Here is a 21,145-nt window from a genome sequence, read left to right on the forward strand (position 1 = left end):
TACAGTGTGCTGGGACTCATTTTATCACGTCCCGCGTGTGCTCATTCTTTTTTTTTTAAATAGTGGAATTTTTTTTTTTAATTTATTTTATTTTTGGCTGCGTTGGGTCTTCGTTGCTGCACGCAGGCTTTCTCTAGTCGCGACGAGCGAGGGCTGCTCTTTGTTGTGGTGCGTGGGCTTCTCATTGCGGTGGCTTCTCTTGTAGCGGAGCACGGGCTCTAGGCACGTGGACTTCAGTGGTTGTGGCTCGAGGGCTCTAGGTGCGTGGGCTTCAGTAGTTGTGGCACACGGGCTCAGTAAGTGTGGCACCCGGGCTTAGTTGCGCCGCGGCATGTGGGATCTTCCCAGACCAGGGCTCGAACCTGTGTCCCCTGCATTGGCAGGTGGATTCTTAACCACCATGCCACCAGGGAAGCCCTTGTGCTCAGTCTTGTGAAACCAGGGGTGTCCTCAGCATGCTCTTGAGTGGTAACTGGACACCCACAGGTATTTGGTGTAGTTCTCCCAGCTGGCATAGGGTTCTCAGCCCTGTGTTAACTGTTCCCGCAAGAGCCACAGCGCTGGGAGGCGTCATTGTTGGGGGTGGACAGTGACCCGGCACTTCCCACTCCTAAACATGCACCCTGCGGGGGCACCAGCAGGCACCAGGAGGTGTGGACGAAGTTTGAAGGCAGCGCTGTCCCCAGCAGCTGGGCAGAACGGCTCAGTGGCCGTCTTCATTCAGGGAGCTGACACAGCAGCCGGGGTGGGCTAGTCATGCACAACGCTGCAGGGAAGGCTCGTGGTTGTGCGGCCCGTGGAAAAGGTCGCACCTGTGGGTTCCATCGTTCCGTCCCTCCAACGGAGGCCATGTTGGTGGCTACTCTAGGTGGGAGGAGGAGGGTGGTGTGGGAAGGTCCTTGTCAGGACCGCGTCCTGGTGACCAGGGCTGTGTCTTCGTTCAAAAGCTGGTTACACTGGTGTGTTCACTTCATGAAAACCCGAGGTGTGACCTAGCATTTCTTACGTTTCCATAAATTTACTTTAAAATTTAACAACAACAACAAAGCAACCATCTGCAAGAAAATACTTGTGGATTTGGTGACAAGGGCATGGTGCGTGCAGCCCCACCACCCACAAGCGGAAGGACGGCTCATTTTTTAAACAGTGGGTAAGCAAATGGCAGGTTCCAAAAAAATGTCAGTGGCCACAACACAGCCTCAGCCCCACTGGTCAAGAAATGCTCAGTGCTGCCCGAGGCCCAGAGCCGTGGGTTTTTAAATAAAGGTGTCAACCGGCAGTTCTGGGGAAAAGCTGGGCGGTGGTGCAGTGCATCAAAGCGCTTTAAAAACCACGTGTCCTTTTTGACACTGCTGTGCACTTCGAGGAGCGTCCCCTAAGGAAATCGAAGATGGGCAGTGTCTCCGGGCATTTATGCCGTGTGATTTCTAACCGCAGAGCAAGAGAACGGTAAGCAGATGGCGAAGTTGGGAGGTGCTGTGTGATCCGAGCTAGGAGAAGGTAAACACAGAGAGAGGTTGTGAAGCCAGTCAGTGGACAAAGTCGAACTGCAGGTAACGTTAAGCTCCCAGCTCTGAAGAGGACCATGTGCACCCAGACAGGCAGAACTTCTTAAAGGAGATGCACCGAGCATCGCAGGAGTGTCCTTTCCTCGAGGCATTCACTGGTCAGGGGATAAAGTTCAGTCTCCTTCCAAACCTTCCCCATCTGGGCGCTCGCTGCCCGGAGAGAAGGGGTGCCCACTCCTCAGAGCGCACCGTCTGGGGGAGTCAAGTGGTACCACAGGAGGAGAGGAAAGGGCGGCTCAGAGGCTGTGGACAGGCTGGAAGGGAAAGGGGCTCGAGATGAGAAGACAGACCTGCAGGCCTTGTGGGGACGGGGCGGGGGTGGTGGGCAGACTCCCAGCAGGTTTCGCAAGACGCTGCGTGGACAGGGTGGGAAGGGGCGGGGCTGGTCTGGAGAGGGGACACCGCCGTCTGAGGGAGAGCACGTGCAGGGAGCACGGGAGAGAAGACAGAGGACAGGAGATGAGCCTCACCGAAGGGCTGAGGGGGATGGAAGTGTGAATGGAGCAGCCCGTGGTAGAAGCCACCTCCTATGCCTGCCAGGCGATGGGGAAGGGGCAGGGGCTGGAAGGACCGGAGCCGTCCTGCCCCAGGGGAGTGAGGAGACAGCACTGGTCCGTGGGGCTGGGCAGGAGCTGCCTGATGCCCCCGGACACAGCATGCCCAGCGCTCCAGGTACCACGCTGCAGTTGGCCGGCCGTGGGCGCCACAGCAGGCCTGAGGGGCCAGGAGACAGGCTGTGGCCTCTGAGGGTGGTGAGCCTTTGACAGCTCCGCATCTCCCCCCCGCCCTCCAGGTGGGGCTGCTCTCAGGGCGACCCCTTTGCCTCTGGCTCCTGGCAGCCTAGGCTTGTGGGCCCAGATTCATCTCTGAGCCCGAGGGCTGGTCCTTCCGCCCCGTTTGTTCCACCAAGAACCTGTTTTCAGGAAAGGGCAGAGAAGGGGGAGCAGGACAGCGGCAGAGCACCGGGGGCTGGGGCGCTCACCTCGTCCTCGGCTAGCGCCTGCTTGGCCAGGTAGTACTCCCGCTTCACCTTGATCTCCACAGATCCGGGGATGTCATGCGCCAAGAGGTCAAGGACCCGGCCGATGGAGAACACCACGTGCTGCGGGCAAAACAAGTGCCCAGGGTGGCCTTCGTGGGGCACCTGCTCCTCAGGTGTGGGTTGAGCGGACAGCAAGCATCAGTGCAGAAAAGGAAACTCCCGGAAGAGGCAGAGGCCACAGCGACAGAGACCACCCCCCGGCTTCCGTGGGACACTCCGCAGTGCCCAGGGCATTCTGACGTCCACACAACTGGAGACAGAGGCCAGGCAGGGAAGGGATGCAGAGGACTGTGATCTGAACAAGGTGACACAGCAGTGAGCGCCCTTGGTCACGCCAACCCCTGCATACCTTGTGCTGGGATTAGGCAAAGTACTGGGGGTGGGGAGCGGGGCCCACCATGCTGGTGCCTCACACACGATGATGAAGGCCAGGTGGATAGCCAGAAGATTCCAGTAGGTCCGGGCATGATGTCCATCATCCCCCCGAAAGCCCGATACCTGCAGGAGACATGGGGCTCAGTGGGGAGCCGGGCTGAGGGTGCCAAACACACTTCTCAGCTCCTCCTCCTCACCGGCTGGGCTTACCAGCGAGGGTACTGGGAGCAGGGAATGTCCCCACACAGGCTGCCCGGCCAGCTCCTTTGCTATCCTGAGCACGACACTGGGCTTTGCTGGCTAGTTCAGATTGAATGGTCATCTTGCTGTCCTTTCATGTCCTCCGTATTTCTGTGTTGTGGTAACAGCATTACCAGGGCCAACTTTGTCGGAAAAGAAAAAAGCCAAAAATCTTGAAAATAAAAATTCCCCAAAGAATGGGCTATACTTAAAGTGGCTAAACGAGACACGACAGAAGGGACACATCGTGGGAGCTGGAAGACAATTACGCAGTGCTGAGGCCCAGAAAGACAGACAAATAGGAGAGAGTGCTCAAGACACATGGGGGAATGGAGATGCTCCAACAGCAGAGAAGGTCAGGGAGCGTGGAGAATCACTGCCTGAAGGCATAGAATGCGGCTGTTCCAGAACTAAAGAAAGGCATCACTCTAGATCGGTAGCACCTGCTGAGTCTCGGTCAGAAACTTAAATAAGCCCTTCCGTGACAGGCCTGTTAGTGACACAAATGAAGGAAAAGGAAAAAGTCTTAAACGCAACGAATGCTTCTAACAAGAAAAGCCAGTGCACGAAAGAGAAATATTTAGAAAGAGCTGAGGGAAAATAATGCTTAACCTAGATTTTTATACCTGCCATTTGAAGGACAAAATGAACATACTTAAGAGTTCACCAGCCACACCGTTCCTAAAAGTGCCTATTAAAGGATAAACTTCAGGGAGAAGAAAAATGAACTCAGAGGAAAGACAATGCATAAGAAAACACTGTAGCCACAGAAGTTAATGAAATACACCAGAGTTGTGATTAACAAGTGACTAAAAGTGTTTTGTCGTCTTCTAGTAGTAAAATTAAAATCTGAACAACAAAGCTTAGAAGCCTGACCTAATGGGTATATGTAGAACCTTGCTCCAAAATTAATAAAGATTCTGTTTAGGTTCACTTGAAACGTATGCAAAAATCCATTGTGACCAGCAGATCCTAAAGGGAGACTCAACAAATGAGAGGTTAACATCAGGTCAACTCTTCAGGCTCTCTGACCTCCGTGCAGTTAAACCACAAATGATTTTTTAAAAGTAGCAAAAACAAAACTCTGTGTGTTTGGGAAATTACTTTCCTAAGTGATTCATGGATAAATAGGTAAATCACAATTGAAGTGATGAAATATTTAGAAGTGAAGGATAGAAGTATTATCAACACTAGTGGAATGAAGCTTTTAAAAAGTTTGTTCAGGGGCTTCCCTGGTGGTGCAGTGGTTAAGAATCTGCCTGCCAATGCAGGGGAGACGGGTTCGAGCCCTGGGCCGGGAAGATCCCACATGCCATGGAGCAACTAAGCCCATGCGCCACAACTACTGAGCCTGTGCTCTGGAGCCCGCGAGCCACAACTACTGAAGCCCGCACGCCTACAGCCCGTGCTCCGCAACAAGAGAAGCCACTGCAATGAGAAGCCCGTGCACTGCAACGAAGAGTAGCCCCTGCTCGCCGCAACTAGAGAAAGCCCACGCACAGCAACAAAGACCCAAAGCAGCCAAAAATAAATAAATTTATAAAAAGTATGTTCAAATAAATTTATAGACACAATTTGTTTATTAAAACCCAAGAAGTCTGAAACGAGTTAAGGTTTCAACTCAGAAAATTGATTTTCAAGAGGAAATACATGTACTATATCTGGAAAGAAGATGGGGCCATAACTACAAAATGAGGTCTTAAGAGAATATAAGTTCATGTCGTTACATTCTAAAGCTTAACTGAAACAGTTTTCCGTAAAAACAAATACTAAATACCAAAATTGACTCAAGAAGAACTAGAAAAAGAAAAGAAGCTTGTATCCATGGAAGGAATGGGGTTGGTGATCAAGATCCCTCCCGCGGGGCAGCAACCGGACAGGCGGGGCTCCGGAGGCGGGAAGGAGGCGGGAAGCCAGGGGCGCGAGGCCCTCCCAGCCTGGCCCCTCCGGGTGGGAGCCCCGCCCAGCCCCGCCCAGCCCCGCCCAGCCCCGCCCCGCCTCACCTGCACGTGCGGTTGTGCGCTGCGGCTAAAGCGGGCGGGGCGCGCGCCAGCGTGAAGTTGACGAAGCCGCGCAGGTTGCGGGCGCGGCTCCACTGGTAGTAGGCGCGCGGCGGGAAGTCGGACGAGAAGGCCAGTAGGAAGGCCCGGGCGACCGGCGGGGCCGCGCTCCCCGCCCCGCCCCGCCCGGCCCCGCTCTCCCCGGCGGACACCCCGGGCAGGCCCGCGCGCTCACGTTGCTGATGACCGCCGGGCGGGTGATGCCCGCCAGGTTGGGGAAGCAGATGCCGATGCCTTGCGCGCGCTCGGCCAGGGGGCGCCGGCGCTCGCGGACGAACTTGCGCGCGTGCAGGCGGATCTCCACCCGGTTGTTGAGCAGGGCGAAGAGCGGCGCGAGGAGGCAGGCGGCCACGAAGACGGTGATGAAGCCGGACTGCAGCACTGCGGGGGTCGGTGGTCGCCGCCAGGCCCTCCGGTAGCCACGGCCCGCCCACCCTGACCCCTGCCCGCCCGGTTGCAGCTGGTGGTAAGGGCCACGCGTGCCTGCGACCGATGGCCGACACTGCCCACCGTAAACCCTTCACTTGCGCCTTTCAGGGGAAGCCCCTGACTGTGCACAGCAGCCCCGGCCTCTGGCCTTTCCTGCTCCTCCTGATGGTACTCATCCCGCAGGCTCGGCTGCAGGGCTCCTTCCTTCAGGAAGCCTCCCCGGACTGCTGTCACAGAGTTGGATGCGTTTCTGGCTGGTCATGGGCCACCCCATCTCCCTGAGGTCAGGGACTCTTAACAGTCCTCCCCACTGCTTGGCTCACCCTGGCAGGAGTGGCAGTAGAATCTGCCTCTGATTCTAGGGCTGATTCTAGGAAGGGGCTCCTTGAAAGGGGTTCCTGGCTCTTAGGTATAATTCCTAAGGAGAGCATGGGGTCCCATTGCCTTTTGTCCAGTGGAGTAGAGACACAAGGTCAGCCGGCTCACATTATCATGAAAAACCATGTTTCTCCCTTGTGAGCCTTCTGCTCCCTTTTACCCACAGAACGATGCCACTACTGCCACCCCTTTTGCTTTGGCTGCCGGGGAGCTCACAGCAATGTGTTGGCTCAGATGCAGCACTTCAGATTGTGCCATGATTCTCTCCCCTGTCATCAAAGAGAAGGGCCTGGCTGCAGGGACCAGTGCCCGCATTAGATGCGGACTCTGGCCTCAAAAACTGCAGTCACCTCGTGCAGGGAATGAGCCCCAGGCATAGGCCTCCACCTGGCAAGGGCACTGGAGGGTCCAGCAAAGAGTGCGGGCATTGAGAAAATGTCTGGAGAAAATCAACTCCCCAGAGGTGTAACCTTACCTCTCAGGGGGCCTTTGCCCTCACCCCCAGGGCTGACTCTCCTGCGTACCCCACTTCTCATTTCCTACGGGGGGCTCTGGCCCAGGCTTTCCAGGGCGGGTTGAGATTAAGGCCACTCCAAGGGAGCCCCATCAACTGCCCAGGTCCTCTTCCAAACCCCAGTGCCCAGGATGCTGCCACTGCTGCCCTCAGCCAGGCTTTCCTGGGCGCTCCCCACTCTGGCCGCCACGATTCCTGATCTTTGCAGGCCTGGCTCCATCAGGGACCCCTACATCATGTTTCAAGGCAGATGTAGACAGGAATGCTGAGGCTGGAAGCCCCCTCAGTAGTGCGGCCGCCCCTCCCCGCGCACGGTGGCTGTGGCCACCGCCATGGCTCCTACCCATCTCAAGGTGCCCGTCAAAGGGGCCCTGGAAGGGCAGAAGCTCGTAGTCTGCCTGCCTCCTAGGGCACCTGGCCAGCCCTGCCTTCCTCTCCTTGGAGCAGAGCCGGGACCTCTGCCACCAGCCCCGTAGCTCCCTGGAGACAGAAACCCCCAGGACGATGGCCCCGTCCTCCCAAGCCGGGTCCTGGTCGCTCTGCAAGCAAAGGGCAGCAAGGGGAGGAGGGTCTGGGGCCACAGGGTGGGCAGTGCGAGGGTGAGGCCTTCCGCTCCTGCGGCAGCAGGGGTGGCGGCGAGGGCGTGCCAAGCTCCCCAGCAGAGCTCTCAGGCAAGTCAGCATCACTCGTAGGAGATCTAGGGGCATTGATTCCTCCGGGGAGCTGTGTCAGGGCTGGGAGGGAGCGGATGAGGACAGTGGGGCATGTGTGTGTGCATGTGTGTCGCTCACTAGCCCAGCTACACCTACCTGTTGCTTGAATTCAGCTTCCCGGTACCACCTGCCCTGAGAGTCAGGGCCACGCCCACAGAGGGCACGTGGCTTGGCCAAGGTCTGAAGCCACGGTTTCGGTTGCCCGGGGGAGTTGCCAGGGAGCGGCCATCACAGGGAGATCGGGTGTGTGGGGATGCTGGAGGGCGTCCAGGTTGAGTCCAGCCTCGGGCCAGATAAGAGGCCATGCCTGGACAGGCCATTGCAAGGGCTCTGCATGGGAGGGGCGCCAGTGCTGCCAGTGGGTGGCACTGGGGAGGTGGGACCCCAGTGTCCCCGTTAAGAACGCCCCCGGCCCAGCCACAGTGGGCTGCAGACAGGATGGACTGGCATGGATGGGGCAGGGCCCGGGAACCCAGGCCTCCTCCCCTCCAAAGCTGGCCCCTGGGCAGGAGAACTCAAGCACCTGCTGCAACTACATGGGGTGGAGGTGGCAGAGCGCCTGTGGGGCAGGTGGCTGGGGCCGACCCTCCCCCTACACAGCACTGGAGTCACTGGGGTCCAGGAGGGGCCGGGCCTGCCTTCCCCCCAACCTCTTCTCCCAGCTGGGGCTGGACTGGGGGCTGTGGCCTCAGACACTTCCGGGTCCCACGGTCCCTGGGTGCTTCCCAGGGACGGGTTGGGGTGGGTGACTCGCGGGACCAGAATCTCCTGCACGTTGCAAATGATCTGCTTGCCCACCGTGATGACCAGGAGCTCCTGTGCCAACTCAGTGAGGCAGCCTCCAGCCGCACACTACAGCATCAGGGCTCCAGATTACCTTGTGGGAGGGACCAGCCTCACGGCTGCCTATCCTTCTCTATGCCTCGAAGGTGGCCCCTGCCATGCCCTCGTCTCCCTTTCAGACATGCCAGGGGCACCTTGAGGACTGCGGAGACCCTCCTTCCCTCCCTCCCCCTTCCTGACCTCATTCAAGCCCCCACAGTCTTCCCCAGGTCCCGCGGGCGGACTGTCACGGGAACACCAGAAGCACGGCCATACGGCAACCCTGGGCTCTTTTGGGAACCCACATGGGGTTGACCCTAGCCTGTGGCTCCAGGGAGGACCCAGGATTCAGGCAGGCCTCACCAATCAGTGACCTGATCAAGCCAGTGAGAGGTGGGCCTGGGGCTTTTATGGGGAGCTTGTGGGACAGCATGCCTTGCACTGGCTACTAAGCTAGAGGGTGTCGTCCTGTGCTCTTGGGATATCAGCCCCACACTGCAGCATGTCTTCCCTACCAGGTGAGGAGAGCCTGCCTGAGGACACAGCCAATGCTTGGGAAAGCAGTGCAACATTGTTGAAACACCTGGATCCAGCCATACCTGAGTTCACAGAGTCCTGTATTTTCAACAGAGGAGCCAGTGAAACTCCACTTTTTGTTGAAACCATTTTGAGTTGGGAACTTTTCCCACTGATAACCGATAACAAAGCTGCCTGACTGCTGTGTGTCATGTGCAGTCATGCCCCGAGTTGTGGTCCCATCTGCCCTGTCCCTGGAAAACCCCTCCCCTCTCATGCGAAAATGGAGAGTGTCCCTTGGGGGTCAGTCACTTTGCAGGCAGCTGTCGGGTTGGGTCATGGCCCAGACCCATGGGAAGTTGCTGTTCTCCATCAGGGAGAAGAGGGTCTTTCAGGTGAGGTGCTCCACAGGAGCTGTTGGACTCCCACCCGGGTCTCCTTGGCCCAGCCTAGAGGCCACCTGTGGACTGTTCAAGACACCCATTCATGCTGCTTCGGGGTGTGCTTGGCCCTCAGCCAGTAAGGAACCACAGGCACATTTTGAGGGATTTTCTACAATGTCTCAGAGGGCGTGGGGCAGGGTTGAGCTCATAAGCCCACAGTGGTGACCCCCCCCTCAAGTACTCGTGGGTGCACCTCCTTCTGCACAGCCCCTGCCCCTTGCATGCTTCCCAGGGTGACACCCACACCCGTTACTTGAATCCGGGTCTTTGCCTGGGCGTCCGCTCTGGGGGAAGCCACCCTACAGTGATTCTTCATCCTGCACAAACCAGCTTCCACTTTCTGGAAAAACAGGTTCACCCTGGCTCTCAAAGCTGCTGGGCCATGCAGGTGAGCCTGCTTGTGCTTGGGGGGTGGGGCGAGGGGCGCCTTGGGGAGAAGCCCCGTGAGGGTCGCCAGCCTCTGCACCCACAATGTGCCAGCCGAGCTCGTGGCCGTGACAGCGGCTCACGGTCCATCCCTGTGACTGGCGCTCGGCTCAGGTGTGAATCGGGTGCCAACGGGGACACGTGGATTGTGAGTGTTCCGTGGACGGCTGTCCCGAGTGGGGTCTGGGAAGGGGCAGAGCGGTGCGCAGGGGTTGGAGGGGCGGGGGCAGAAGAGCGGCTGACGGAAGGCGAAGGGAGCACCACACGGCGGGGTCCTCGCGCGCCCACCTCCTCGCTGCGGACCCCAGGCGAGGTGTGGTAGTTGCCCGGGTAGCCCACGAACCTAGGGGCGAACCATGCCTCTGCTCCCGCGGCCGCCTGCAGCCCACCTGGCGGAAGCACGAGGGGCACCACGTGCCGGACGCCTGCGCCGCCCCCGCCTTCCCCGAGTGCCTAGAGCCCACAGTGGGCGGGGTGAGGGCGTGACCGACGGCCAGGCCGTGCGTGGCGTGGCGGGGCAGAGAGCGGTGTGGGTGTGGCCGGATGGGGGCGGGGCCTAGGGTCAAGGTGTGGGTGGGTCCAGATGGGCGCGGTCGCTGTGGGCGTGACAGGGGGCGTGGCCAGGCAGGGCGCTGCGGGTGCCGCGCGCTGACCTGCCCTTGAGGAAGGCGATGTGGATGGGTGAGGAGAAGTTGACGAACTGGAAGATGAACACGTTGAGGGTGAAGGTGTCCTCGAACGTGGTCTGGGTCCGGTGCGTCTGTGCGGCACAGCGAGCGCCTGTCGTCAGCACTTCACTGGCGCAGGGAGTGCGGAGAGGGCCGCGTCGCCCGGGTCTTTTAAAGAAATTCATTCAAGAAGGGGGCCAAGTGTGGCGTTACTGAATTTCTAACTGCAAAAGCATCTAAAGGCGTTATGTCGGTAAAGGAAGAGCTGGGGCAAGTGACAATAAAAAGTAACATGATGCGGCCCGGGAAAGCGGACTGGGGCACAGGTCTGGGGGGCTGGGCGGAGAGGGTGTCCAGCAAGCAGGTGCTGAGGTGGAGGTGGGAGCATAAACGGTGAGTTGGAGGAAAATCCTGAGGCCGGAGGGGGACACACAGCCGTACCGTTGCAGGAACGTTACCGCTGGCTCCCCCAGGGCCCTGTCCCTGGACCCCCACCTGGAGCCTCTCCCCGGGCCGCCTGCCCACCCCACATTCTCTCCGCGGCACTCTGGGCCCGCACCAGCCTACCTCGCTGTGCGCTGCTGACCTCTGTCCCTCTCCTAGACCAGGACTGCAACTTGTGCAATTTGTGGAACGGATGGATTTGTCCTTAGGAAATGGAAAGGGGTCAGAGAAAGGGGGGAGAAGCAGGCAGAGACGGGCAAGGATTCCTGCTGATGCGGGGCAAGGCCTGGGGTGCCCCCCTCTCCCCAAACAGAGGCCCTGCTCACTGCCATGTAAGGGACCCTGGGGGGAGGATGTGGCACGTCCCACCCGTGCCTCATTCAGATATGACAAAAGTCATGTTCTGATTCGGTCCAGCAGGGCTGGGTCCCTGGTCAGCACCCAGCCGGCCTCGGCACTCACCCCATTTCGTCAGGACGTGGGCCAGGGCCATGTAGATCTTGGAGAGGTTGAGGATGAAGACAAGGTTCACCATGGACCCCATGAGGCTGGAGACGCGTGACGCCTGATAGGAGATGGCAGGGTGACGGAGGGGTGGATCAGAGCCCCACCCCCACCCCACCAGCAGGAGCAGTGGAAGCTCACCCAGGCTGCGAGGAGGGTGTTGTCTGACCTGGACACCAGGATGGCCATGATGGCCCAGTACAGGACGATGGACCCCAGGCACATGACCATCACGGCCACCTGTGGGGCAGCCCAGCCCCCCCCCACAGCTCCGTCCCTGCTTCCGCCCCTCAGCCAGGCTGTGCTTCCTGCCTCCTTTTAGTGGGGTTGCCGGGCAGTGGGGGGGGGGAAGGCAGGGAGGGGGGGCAGGCGGGGGGGGCAGGCAGGGAGAGCTAGAGGGTGGGTGACCTCTGGCTATCAAAGGGGCCTCTGTGCACTGTTGTCAGCCCCAGGTGCTCAAGAACCATCCCTCCTTCTCCCCTCCTACTTGGGAATTCCTTGACATCTAAGGGGGTCAATTAGGAAGCCCCTCTGACTGGAAGACAAGACAGGGTGAGGTGGACCCCTGTGCTGGGATTGCCCCCTCCCCCGCCATGCTTGAAAGATGCCCTGGGGGAAACTTTCCCAGAGCCCCCTGCCCGACACACACCTCTTACATCGCAGACCCCCTAACTTGGCCCCTCCCTGGAACCCAGGTACATGGGGGCCTTTCTGAGGACGTCGGGGGTCTTGTGGGTCGCAGAGGAATCGTCAGGCCCCAGCCACAAGGCAGGAAGGGGGACGCAGCTGCCCCATGAGGCTCAGGAGGGCAGAGGCATGACGGGGGGCGGACGGCAGCGGGGACCCGTCACCATCACCGTGACCACCGTGGAGCCGGCCAGCACGGCGCAGGCGGCTTCTCTTGGGGAGGTAGGGCTCACTCTCACTGGCGACGGGGTTCACAGCTGTTGTGGGAGCTGAGGCGGCAGACTGGGGCCTCGGCCGCTCCTGGAGGGGAGCCGGTGCTTAGCGGGAGTGCGTGCTCAGGGAGCGGCCTCTGTCGGGGGTGACCCACCTCGTAGTGGGAGCAGCCCCAGGACGGTGCCGCCGTGGTCGAAGCCCCAGGACGGTGCTGCCGTGGTCGGAGAGCCGGCTAGCCTGCGGCGGGGGCATGAGGTTCACACGCGCTTGGGACTGGTGGTCCTTTACTCCCTCCTGTCCCTCCCTTTAGGAAAGGCCACACCTGTCCTACGTGTGCCCATCATTGTATTCTGGAGGCAGAGACGCGTTTCCTAGTGCACAGGGAGGGAGGAAGGTTGCCCCAGGAGGGCCCACACCCAGAGTCTCACCTGTACCCAGTTTAGATAATTTAGATGAGATTGGGGACTTTTTGCATTGTTGATATTTAGATGAGATTTTGGACTTAGAGTTGATGCTGCAGTGGGCGAGACTCCAGGGACACTGGGTTGGGGGTAAATGTATTTTGCACATGGGATGGACATAAAATTTTGGGGGCCAGAGGGTGGACTGTAGTGGATGGAACTGTGGCCCCCATAAGATATGTCCACCTGGAACCTCAGAATATAGCCTTACTTGGACAAAAGGCCTTTGCATGTGCAGTCAGGGTAAGGATCTCCGAATGAGAGCACCCTGGATTAGGGGGACGGCCTAAAACCAATGACAAATCCCTGTAAGAGAAGCGGAGACAGACACAGCGACGCACAGAGGGAGAGGCCACGTGAAGACAGACGCAGAGATGGGAGAGACGCAGCCTCAGCCAGTGGACAGGAGGATTCCTGGCGGCCCCCAGAACCCAGGCCGGAGGCCCAGGGCCAGTTCTCCAGAAGGAACCAGCCCTGCCAACCCTCCATACTGGACTCTGGCCTCCAAAACTGGGAGAAAAGCAATTTGTTGTTTTAAACCCCCCGTTTGTGGTAATTTGTCCCAGCAGTCCTAGGAAACTGGTACAGATGGGTTCCCAGCAGTGTGTCAAAGGTGTCTCTGTCTGTGGGTCCATCCTGGGCACCAGGGCTCGAGGCCCAGTGAGTGTGGCATGCCGGTGAGGCCGCTGTTCCCATGGAAAAGCTGACACACCCTGGAAGTGTGCGGGCTGACGGGACCCAGAGGGCTCAGGGACCCCAAGGGGCCCCTCGCCCCGGCCTCTTGAACTCTGCTCAGTCCGGCTGTGCCTGAGAGCTCGGGGGTCGCCAGTTGACCTTCTCGGCCAGCCACACATAATGACAACGATAATAGTGAAAGCTCCAGGTGGACGTCTACTGGTGCAGGCACCCTGCTGAGTGCTGCGGGGGGGGGGGGGGGCGGGGGGCGCCAGTTGCAGTCCCAGCCCAGTGGGGACCTTGCCACCCGGGTTACGTAACTCACAGAGGGCTCTGCCTTAGGTGGTGACCGAGCTGGGCTTACGGGTGGGGCGGGGCCAGGACCCAGGGGGCTGCCTTCCTCCCCTCACCTGCCCTCTTACCTGGACCAGGGCACAGGCGCGGGGGAGCAGCCAGAAGGGGCAGAGTCCAGGCAGAGCGGGCACAGCTCCTGCCTTCTGGGCGGGGAGGGCAGCTGTGGGGGCTGGGCAGGCGGCCCTCCCCCAGCCCCGCCCCCTTGCCCCCTCCTTCCCCACACTGTCTTTGCCAGGCCCAGCATTTCTTTTAAAAATGTATGCAATGATAATTTTGGAGATAACTTCTTGAAATTTCAGCTCCATAGTAGGATAAAACCCAAGCCCAGTTATTTATCTATTGTAAGAAAAGTTTACACTATTGTAAGAAACAAGGGCGAGTGCCAATAAAATTAACCTGCGATCACACCTGTCCACCTGTCAGTCTGGGAGCACACCTGTCTACCTATGTCCACCTGGGATCACCCTGCCTACCTGTGTCCACCTGGGAGCACACCTATCCACCTGTCAAGGAGCGCACCTGTCCACCTGCCAGTCTTCCAGCCAAGCTCGCGGGCAGGACCCTCCATGACATCCTTAAGGCAGGGATGTGCTCAGTGCTCACCTCTATCCCCAGCTCTGCACAGGGCCTGGCACCTGGGGGGTCCCTCTTACTGCACACCCATCTCAGGAGGCAAGGGGCAGGCCTGGGAGCTGAGGGGAGAGGACACTACGTGGGTGCGTCTGAGGACACCATGAGACAGCCCACCAGGGGCACCAGTGGGCCCACCCCACGCCGCTGGCACCAGCCAGCCTGTGTAGAGCCCTGCAGGGGGATGCCGGGCCCAGGCAGGGAAACCCTGGGAGTTGACTGTGGGTGGCCTGGGTACCCAGGGCTGAGCCCCAGGTGGGGGTCTACACAGCCGCACGTCCTCTGGGGACCACATTCAGCCAGCAGGGGTGGGGGCCTTCTAGGAAGCTGGGAGGGGACCGGTCCTCGGGGAGGACACCCCCGGCAGCTCTGGGCACAGCTCTGCCCTCCTCGCCCCACCCGGGACTGTGGACTACCCCCATGTTGACCTCGGCACCTGAGCCCCCAGGGCTCCAGCCCACTGTGCCTCCCACCTCCCGGACCTCCCTTTCCTGAGCCCCATTCACCTCCAACCAGCATGCCCAGGATGGGTGTCCCCTCCTCGAGAGGCACATCACCCACCGGACTCCAGTCCTGGGTGACCGGGGGTCACTGTGGATGCCTCCGGCTCTGCACCCCACCCCACCGTGGCCAGGTCCCTCAGTACCCCCAAGCCCTCAAGTGTGCACCCTGTCTGCCTCTCACGGGTCAAGCCCAGATCCATCCCAGCCTGGTGTCCTGTCTGCCCTGCATGAGCCAGAGGGACCTCTGTAAAATGCAAGTCTGTCCAGGACCGAGACGAGGACCCCACCTGTCGTGCCCCCCATGACCCTGTGGTCTGGCCTTGCCCTCCTGGGGCCCCGGCCCTCCCTGCCCCAGATGGAGCCTCAGGTCCTTCACAGGTGGGCTGTGCCTTGGGCGCCAGCGCCCTGGCCACAGCCACTCCCCCGCCGCATCCGGGTCCCCAGAGGCTATGGGTGGCCTCTCCTTGCGTCACCCGAGGCCGGTACACTCCACAAGGGCAGGAACCGCCGCCCTGCACAGCACCCCAGCACTGGTCGCCATCTTGACAGACGTGCGCATGCGCGATTGAGGGCAGGCGCATCCCTATCTTTGGGGCAGGACGGGGGGTGGGGGGGGCGAGACTGTGCTGGGCGGCAGGGTGGGGAGCCCGTGAGGAAAGCGAGGACGGGGGGCCGTCCGGGGCAGACAGCCATCCCCAGGGTGCCAGCCTGCCTGGAGGTGAGAGGGCGGCTCTCCCTGGACCCCGGGCAGGGGCGACCTCTGCCAGGTTGGGAGTTCCTGGGGTGGCCCAGGGCTTCCCGGGACATGTCTGGTGGGCCAGGGACACTGGGGGCTGGAGTCAAAAGGGGACCCTGGCTTGCAGGAGGGGGTTCCTGGTCCATGACCAGCACATGGGGGTGCCCCAGAACGGTCCCAGTGCTGGGTTACCTTATGGGGCCAGGGGGTGGGGCAGGGGCAGGGCTCGGCCAGGGAGTGCTGGCCTAGGAGGGGTCGGCATGGCCGGTGGCTGAGCCCCCGCCACAGCTCCCTTCCTGGGGACACCTGTTAGCAGCTAGGGGCCCAGGAGGCCCCGAGGGGCGGTGGGCACGAGATTCACTGAGCCAGGCGAAGTAGAAGGCCACCTTCTCCCCGAGGTACCTGCGCACATGGTCCAGAAGCTGGTACTTGTGCCACTTGTGCCAGCGGGCCCAGGGCTGGAGCCGGACCTGCCGCTGGGTGAGGCCCAGGGCCCGTGGGCCCTCTGGGGGTGTCGTCAAGGGGCCCTGGGGATGAGAAGCGGTCGGGCAGGGAGGATCCAGGCTGGTCTGGGCACCCTACCCCAGCCAGGCACAGTCTAGGTGTGTGGGGGCCTCAGGGCAGGGCGAGACCCACAGGTGGCCGCCGGCCCAGCATGGGCACAAGGCAGACAAAGCCCAGGATGCAGGGTTGCTGCTCAAGGGCAAAAGAGTCACTTTGGGGGCTGGGGGTCCAGGAAGGCCTCTCTGAGGAGGGGACATCTGTGCTGAGCCCCTCGGCCCGGGGTCCGAGTCCAGGGCAGAGGAAGGGCCTGGAGGGGTGGCCCTGGGAGGAGCCAGTGACTGTGGTCCAGAGCGGGCTCCGCGTCTCTGGGTGAGAGTTCTGCCGACCCCGTGCCGTGCAGCCCTGGCCAGCAGGGAGGGCGAGGCCCGCGGAGCGTGATGGAGCCTGAGTGCCCAGGCACTTCCCGGTGCGCGTCCACATTCACCCCCTCGGTGGCTGCCCGGGACCGACTGTCCCCCAGTCACACAGCAGTGGGTGCGGGACTGACCTGGGCCCTGAGGCCCCGCTGCCCCTTCGTGCGGCTCTGGGGGCCTCATGGGGAGTAAACAGCCTCCTAACCGACGCAGTGGGCGTTTTGTCAAGGGTGACGGTTTGGCTGACCGAGCCCGGTACGGTGGCAGCTGGCGTGGTGAGCACATCCTCCCCGGGTCTTGTGAGGGGCTCGGTGACCTCCCCATCCCCCCGAGGGAGAGAAGCTGCTCGGGGAGACGACAGGCCGCAGCGGGGCCTGGTGTGCTGCTGCCCCGCATCCCAGGGCAGGACCTGGGGTCCCCCTCATCCAGAAACTCACCCTCTGGTGGCAGCCCGACCACCCTGCCCCGCCCCTGAAGCCCCTGGAATCACGTCGTGCTGGGGGAAGGCTGCGCTGAAGACCCCCTCCCCCAGCGGCTGGTCGATCCCAAACAGGCGCTTCCTCTCGTGGCCGTACGGGGTCTTGGCCAGGACCTCGAACAGCTAGGGGTGGCAGGGATGGCACTGGTCACCTGTCATGTGACGGGGGGCGGGGACACCCGGGCCCTCCCGTCTTGGGGCTGAGCCCACAGACAGCCTCCCGAGGCTCCTGGCGACAATGGCAAGGGTACACCCAGCTCTTCCTCATGTCACCGGCTCACACAACCCCCAAGGGTGGTGATCGTTCTCACGCTTGGTAGATGGGAGACCTTGGCTGGGACGCTCGGCTCATGGGAGTCGAGTCTGGATTTGAACCCATGCCCTAGCTAAGCGCAGCCCGCCCTGGGTCCTCACTCTGGGCAGGAGTCAGCCTCCACCTGGAGGCCTGTGTCGGGGGCGGCCCAGCCCCTGCTGGGCAGCCCGCGTGGCCGGTGCCCTTCGGTTGTCACCAGCCGGTTCTCCTGGGCAGGCCTGTCCCAGGCCCTCCCTCACCATAGGCCAGGCACTGCCCATGCTTCTCAGGGACGCTCAGCCTCTGGTCGGCTCTGCCCGTGGTTCCCGTCCTCACTGACCAACTGGACTCACACCTCCCCAGTCCCCGTGGTCTTGGCAAGTCCCACAGGTTCTTGAAGGTGATACCCATTCGGGGCCCCAGCTGTGCTCCCCTTGTGCAGTGAGGTGGGGGCAGCCTCCAAGCATCCATCCCCTCACCCCCCCGGGGCCCCCGGCCCCGGGACCTCATCCCTCTGGACAGGACAAAGGCGAACCTTCCTGTGTCCGCAGAGGCCTCTGCTGCCCGCTGGGGGCCGGGACGTCTGGGGCCGCAGGCCTCTCAGAGCTGGGTCAGGACCCCACTCACAATCTGGTGCCTGTAGGTGATGGGGAAGAAGGTGGCCTGGTTCTCACTCCCGAGGAACCTGTGGGCTCAGAGTCAGAACTCAGGTGCCTGCACCTCAGCCAGGCCTCAGAGAGCGACCACTGCCACCGGGCGGCATGGGCAGCTCCCGTGTGGGCCTTTTCCTTTCCTGAGGGTATGGCAGGACATCACGGAAATCCCCCCAGGGTAGGGGAGAGTGGACTGCACTTGGGCAGAGGAGCCCACAGACATCTGCATCCCCTGAAGTTCCGAACTCAGGACCAAAGGCCTCTGGGCGGTGTCTGGTGGTAGCCTGTGTGGACAGGTGGTTGACCAGAGGGCCCTCCCTGGGACACCAGGACCTTGGGGATTCCCTGTGTGGGGACACGTGTGGGTGAGGCTGAATCCTCCCACCAGCCCGGGAAGGAGGTGTCCTCAGCATGGGGGTTTCCAGTGCTGGCCACCCACACGGGTCCCCCCAGGCCTGGACGCTGCCCTAAACTGCCTGCTGGGTGTGTGGCTGTGTGACCTGCTTTGGGCAGGAAAATGTGAATGGGAGAAGGGATCCAGGAGCCAGTGTGGACTGACCGCTTGCATTTTCTGTGTGGGATGGAGCCTGCACTCCCACCTGGGCCCCAGGACACCGTGCCCACCCACCACGGACATGGAGCTGAGCAGGAAGTGGACCTTCACGTCCAGCCACTGAGGTTTGGGGGATGCTCGTTCCGCAGCACAACCTGCCTATCTGACTGATACAGGTGACGTGTAGATAATGCAGACATGCACGAAAGCTCACCCACCTGAGCCTCCCAGGCCCTGGTTGAAAAGCTCTGGGAAGGAGAGAGTTTAGGGGAAGAGCAGCAGGTTTTGGTTCACTCATTCGTTGATTCTTTCATCCATCCCAGGGCCCTGTGTGAGGCTGTCGGGCGGAGTGGTGGGGCCATCTTACCTGGACAGATTGCTCACTTTGAACTGGCAGGAGTAAGACTTGTGGGGCACGTCGGGCACGTCCTCCAGCAGGATGTCGGGGAACTCCAGCCACTCCAGCAGGCTGGCTGCCCAGTTGGAGGCCTGGTTGGGCAACTCCTGGAAGGAATTGTCAGTTGCCCCTCCCTGTCCTGAGGGGACGCGGACACCAGGTGGTGGGGTGTGGGCGTGTGGGTTTGCAAACCGGGCACCCTGGCTCCCGCCCTCCCCGGCTCTGCTGTGGGCCCTGCAGAAACACCAGGCAAGCCCCTTTCCCTCTCCGGGCCTCTGGCTCCAGGGCTGCTCTGCTGGTCAGCTCTGAGGTCACCTGGGAGCCGCTGCCCCTCCGCCCTGTGCCCCTGCCTGGAGGGGGGCCCAGGTGGCCCGCTCAGAGCCTTGGCCTCTGTGCGCACTGCCCGCCCCTCCCCTGAGCCCACCATGGGGCACCACCCCTCACCCGACTTGGCCACAAGGCTTCCAGGAGCACCGTGGAATTGGCGGGGGTGGGGTGGGGGAGCTGGCAGGGACCCTCGGGGACACGGAGTGGGGAGCCCCCAGGATTGTCAGCACTGGTGGCTGCCCCCGGGAACTGGAGGGCCATCACGAGCGATCCTGGCTGTGGGGGGCCTCCAGGCCCTCTCTGCCCCCCACGTGCCCTGGGTACCTGCGGGGGCAGCTTCAGATGCAGGTCCTCCGCGTAATAGCGGAGCATAGCCCAAGGGGCGCTGAAGAGGTGGTAGCGCACCACGCTGTCCTCGTCCTGGACATCACGCTGCCGGGACGGGGGGCTCCGTGAGAGCCTGGGGTGCACGCATGCGTGTACACGTGTGCGCGTGTGGCATGTGCGGTCATCTTTATGCACGTGTGTGCACATGTGTGCGTGTGTGTTTTGTGGGTGCACGTGTGTGTGCATTCACACTCTAAGGAAAAGAGGCATTTCTGTAGCCATGGTAACAGCTCACCAGCGCCGTTTTAAACCTATTTGATAAAAGGCAACTTGCTTCTGTGGGCCTGCCTCTGTGGACCTGGCTTCTGTGGACCTGTGGAAGCCGGCAGGGGGGGCCGCTCCTGTTTGGAAGCCAGCCAAACAGCGACAGTCCCTGCGAGGCCGCCACCTGGCTGTCCTGACGTCCATGGGCAAGAAACTCTGCAGGTAACGAACGCCCATCTGCGCCTTCGACAAGCCACTGGGCATCTGTGTATGTTATGCACGTACAACAGAGGTGTGCACACACGGGTGGGCCTGGCCGTGTGTCTGTGTGCAGGCGCGTGCCAGGCTCTCCTGGAGCCGGAGCCGGGGACTTTCAGTTCCAGGGCCCAGCCTCTCTGCTCGGGGCCCGGCGTCTCTGTCCCAGGGACCGGCGTCTCTGCTGAGTGCACCTGCTTTCCCAAACTGTCCTCTTCAGTGGCTCTCAGCCCTCGCTACCATATCACAGCCATCGGGGTCCCCGAAAGGCCAGAAGCCCAGGGGACAGGCATGGGCGTCCCCAGCTGGCTGTGACATGTGCTGAAAGCTGAGGGCCGCCATCTGGACTGAAGGCTGAGGGCCCTTTGGGCAGCGTGTGGCTTCAGGCAGCGTGGTCCCCGCGCCCAAGGAGGATGCAGCCCAGTTCTGGAAGAAGGTTTGGCAAAGTCATGTGACCGCACCTGTGAGCCACACCGTTTCCGTCGTACAGGGCAGCTTTGCAGCCCCTCCCCGCACCAGGCTGTCAAGTGGATCTGAACCTGGAAAGGGAGGGGTCTTGGCCCCAGTCCCACGGTGTGTATGTCTGCCAACTCTTAAGGCAGCTCTGGAAGGGAGCGCAGCCGGCTGTGGGCCGGGGAGGGCGGGCCGCAAGGGCGGCAGGGGCTCACTTCATGCCTGAAGGACAGGAAACAGAACACAAGGTGGAGGGAAAGCCGTGTGGTCAAAACCGACCAGGACACCGTGATGCTGGGACAGCCAGGCCGACAGCGGAAGGGGTTTGCGCGCATGGAAGCGACGAGGAAACGTCCAGGATACAAGCACCAGCACTGATGAGAAAATGCGCCCAGCATTGCTATCGGTGGACGGCCTGATAGCAAAAGGTGCAAAAGACCGTTCGCAGTACTGGAAACACAAAGAGCCCATAAACATGCAAAAAATGCTCCATCCCTTTAGGAATCAGGGAAAAGGTGAATTAAAACTGCAGCGAGACACCACTGTACACCCACCAGGTTGTAAGAACTGACACCACCAAGTGTTGAGAGGAGTTCCCGCTGTCGGCGGTGCAACGTGCCTGGGGACTGGTGTGGCCCTGCACCCCGCCAGCGACCCTACCCTTAGGAGACAGCCCCGTGAGGGCACGGCACAGGTGCACAGCAGCCCATCTTCATAATCACCCCAAACTGGGAAGAAGTCAAATGTCTGTCCACACAAGGACAGAGAGGAAGATAGTGGCTTCTCCACAGCAAGGACAGTGGCCAAGCGGCAGCTGCACCAGCGACG

The 21,145-nt window shown here is 61.1% G+C and overlaps 1 protein-coding gene across 1 annotated transcript; it reads right to left on the reverse strand.

Annotated features, from left to right (window-relative positions):
• Positions 1-2,408: 2,408 nt before the first annotated feature.
• Positions 2,409-20,206, reverse strand: ANO7 (anoctamin 7; the record flags this gene model as incomplete). Its single annotated transcript, XM_082658244.1, is given in 23 exon segments — positions 2,409-2,454; positions 2,456-2,481; positions 2,551-2,670; positions 3,019-3,101; positions 3,104-3,108; positions 5,229-5,371; positions 5,461-5,666; positions 6,950-7,082; positions 8,070-8,171; positions 9,815-9,869; positions 10,180-10,306; positions 11,101-11,203; positions 11,284-11,382; positions 11,994-12,024; positions 12,026-12,146; positions 12,197-12,279; positions 15,708-15,928; positions 16,038-16,094; positions 16,809-16,919; positions 17,716-17,773; positions 18,662-18,798; positions 19,343-19,450; positions 20,105-20,206. Coding segments are annotated over 23 exon segments (2,277 nt in total).
• Positions 20,207-21,145: the final 939 nt, after the last annotated feature.

Source organism: Grampus griseus, assembly GCF_964374135.1.
Source record: "Grampus griseus genome assembly, chromosome: 7".
In the NCBI taxonomy this organism is placed as follows: Eukaryota; Metazoa; Chordata; class Mammalia; order Artiodactyla; family Delphinidae; genus Grampus; species Grampus griseus.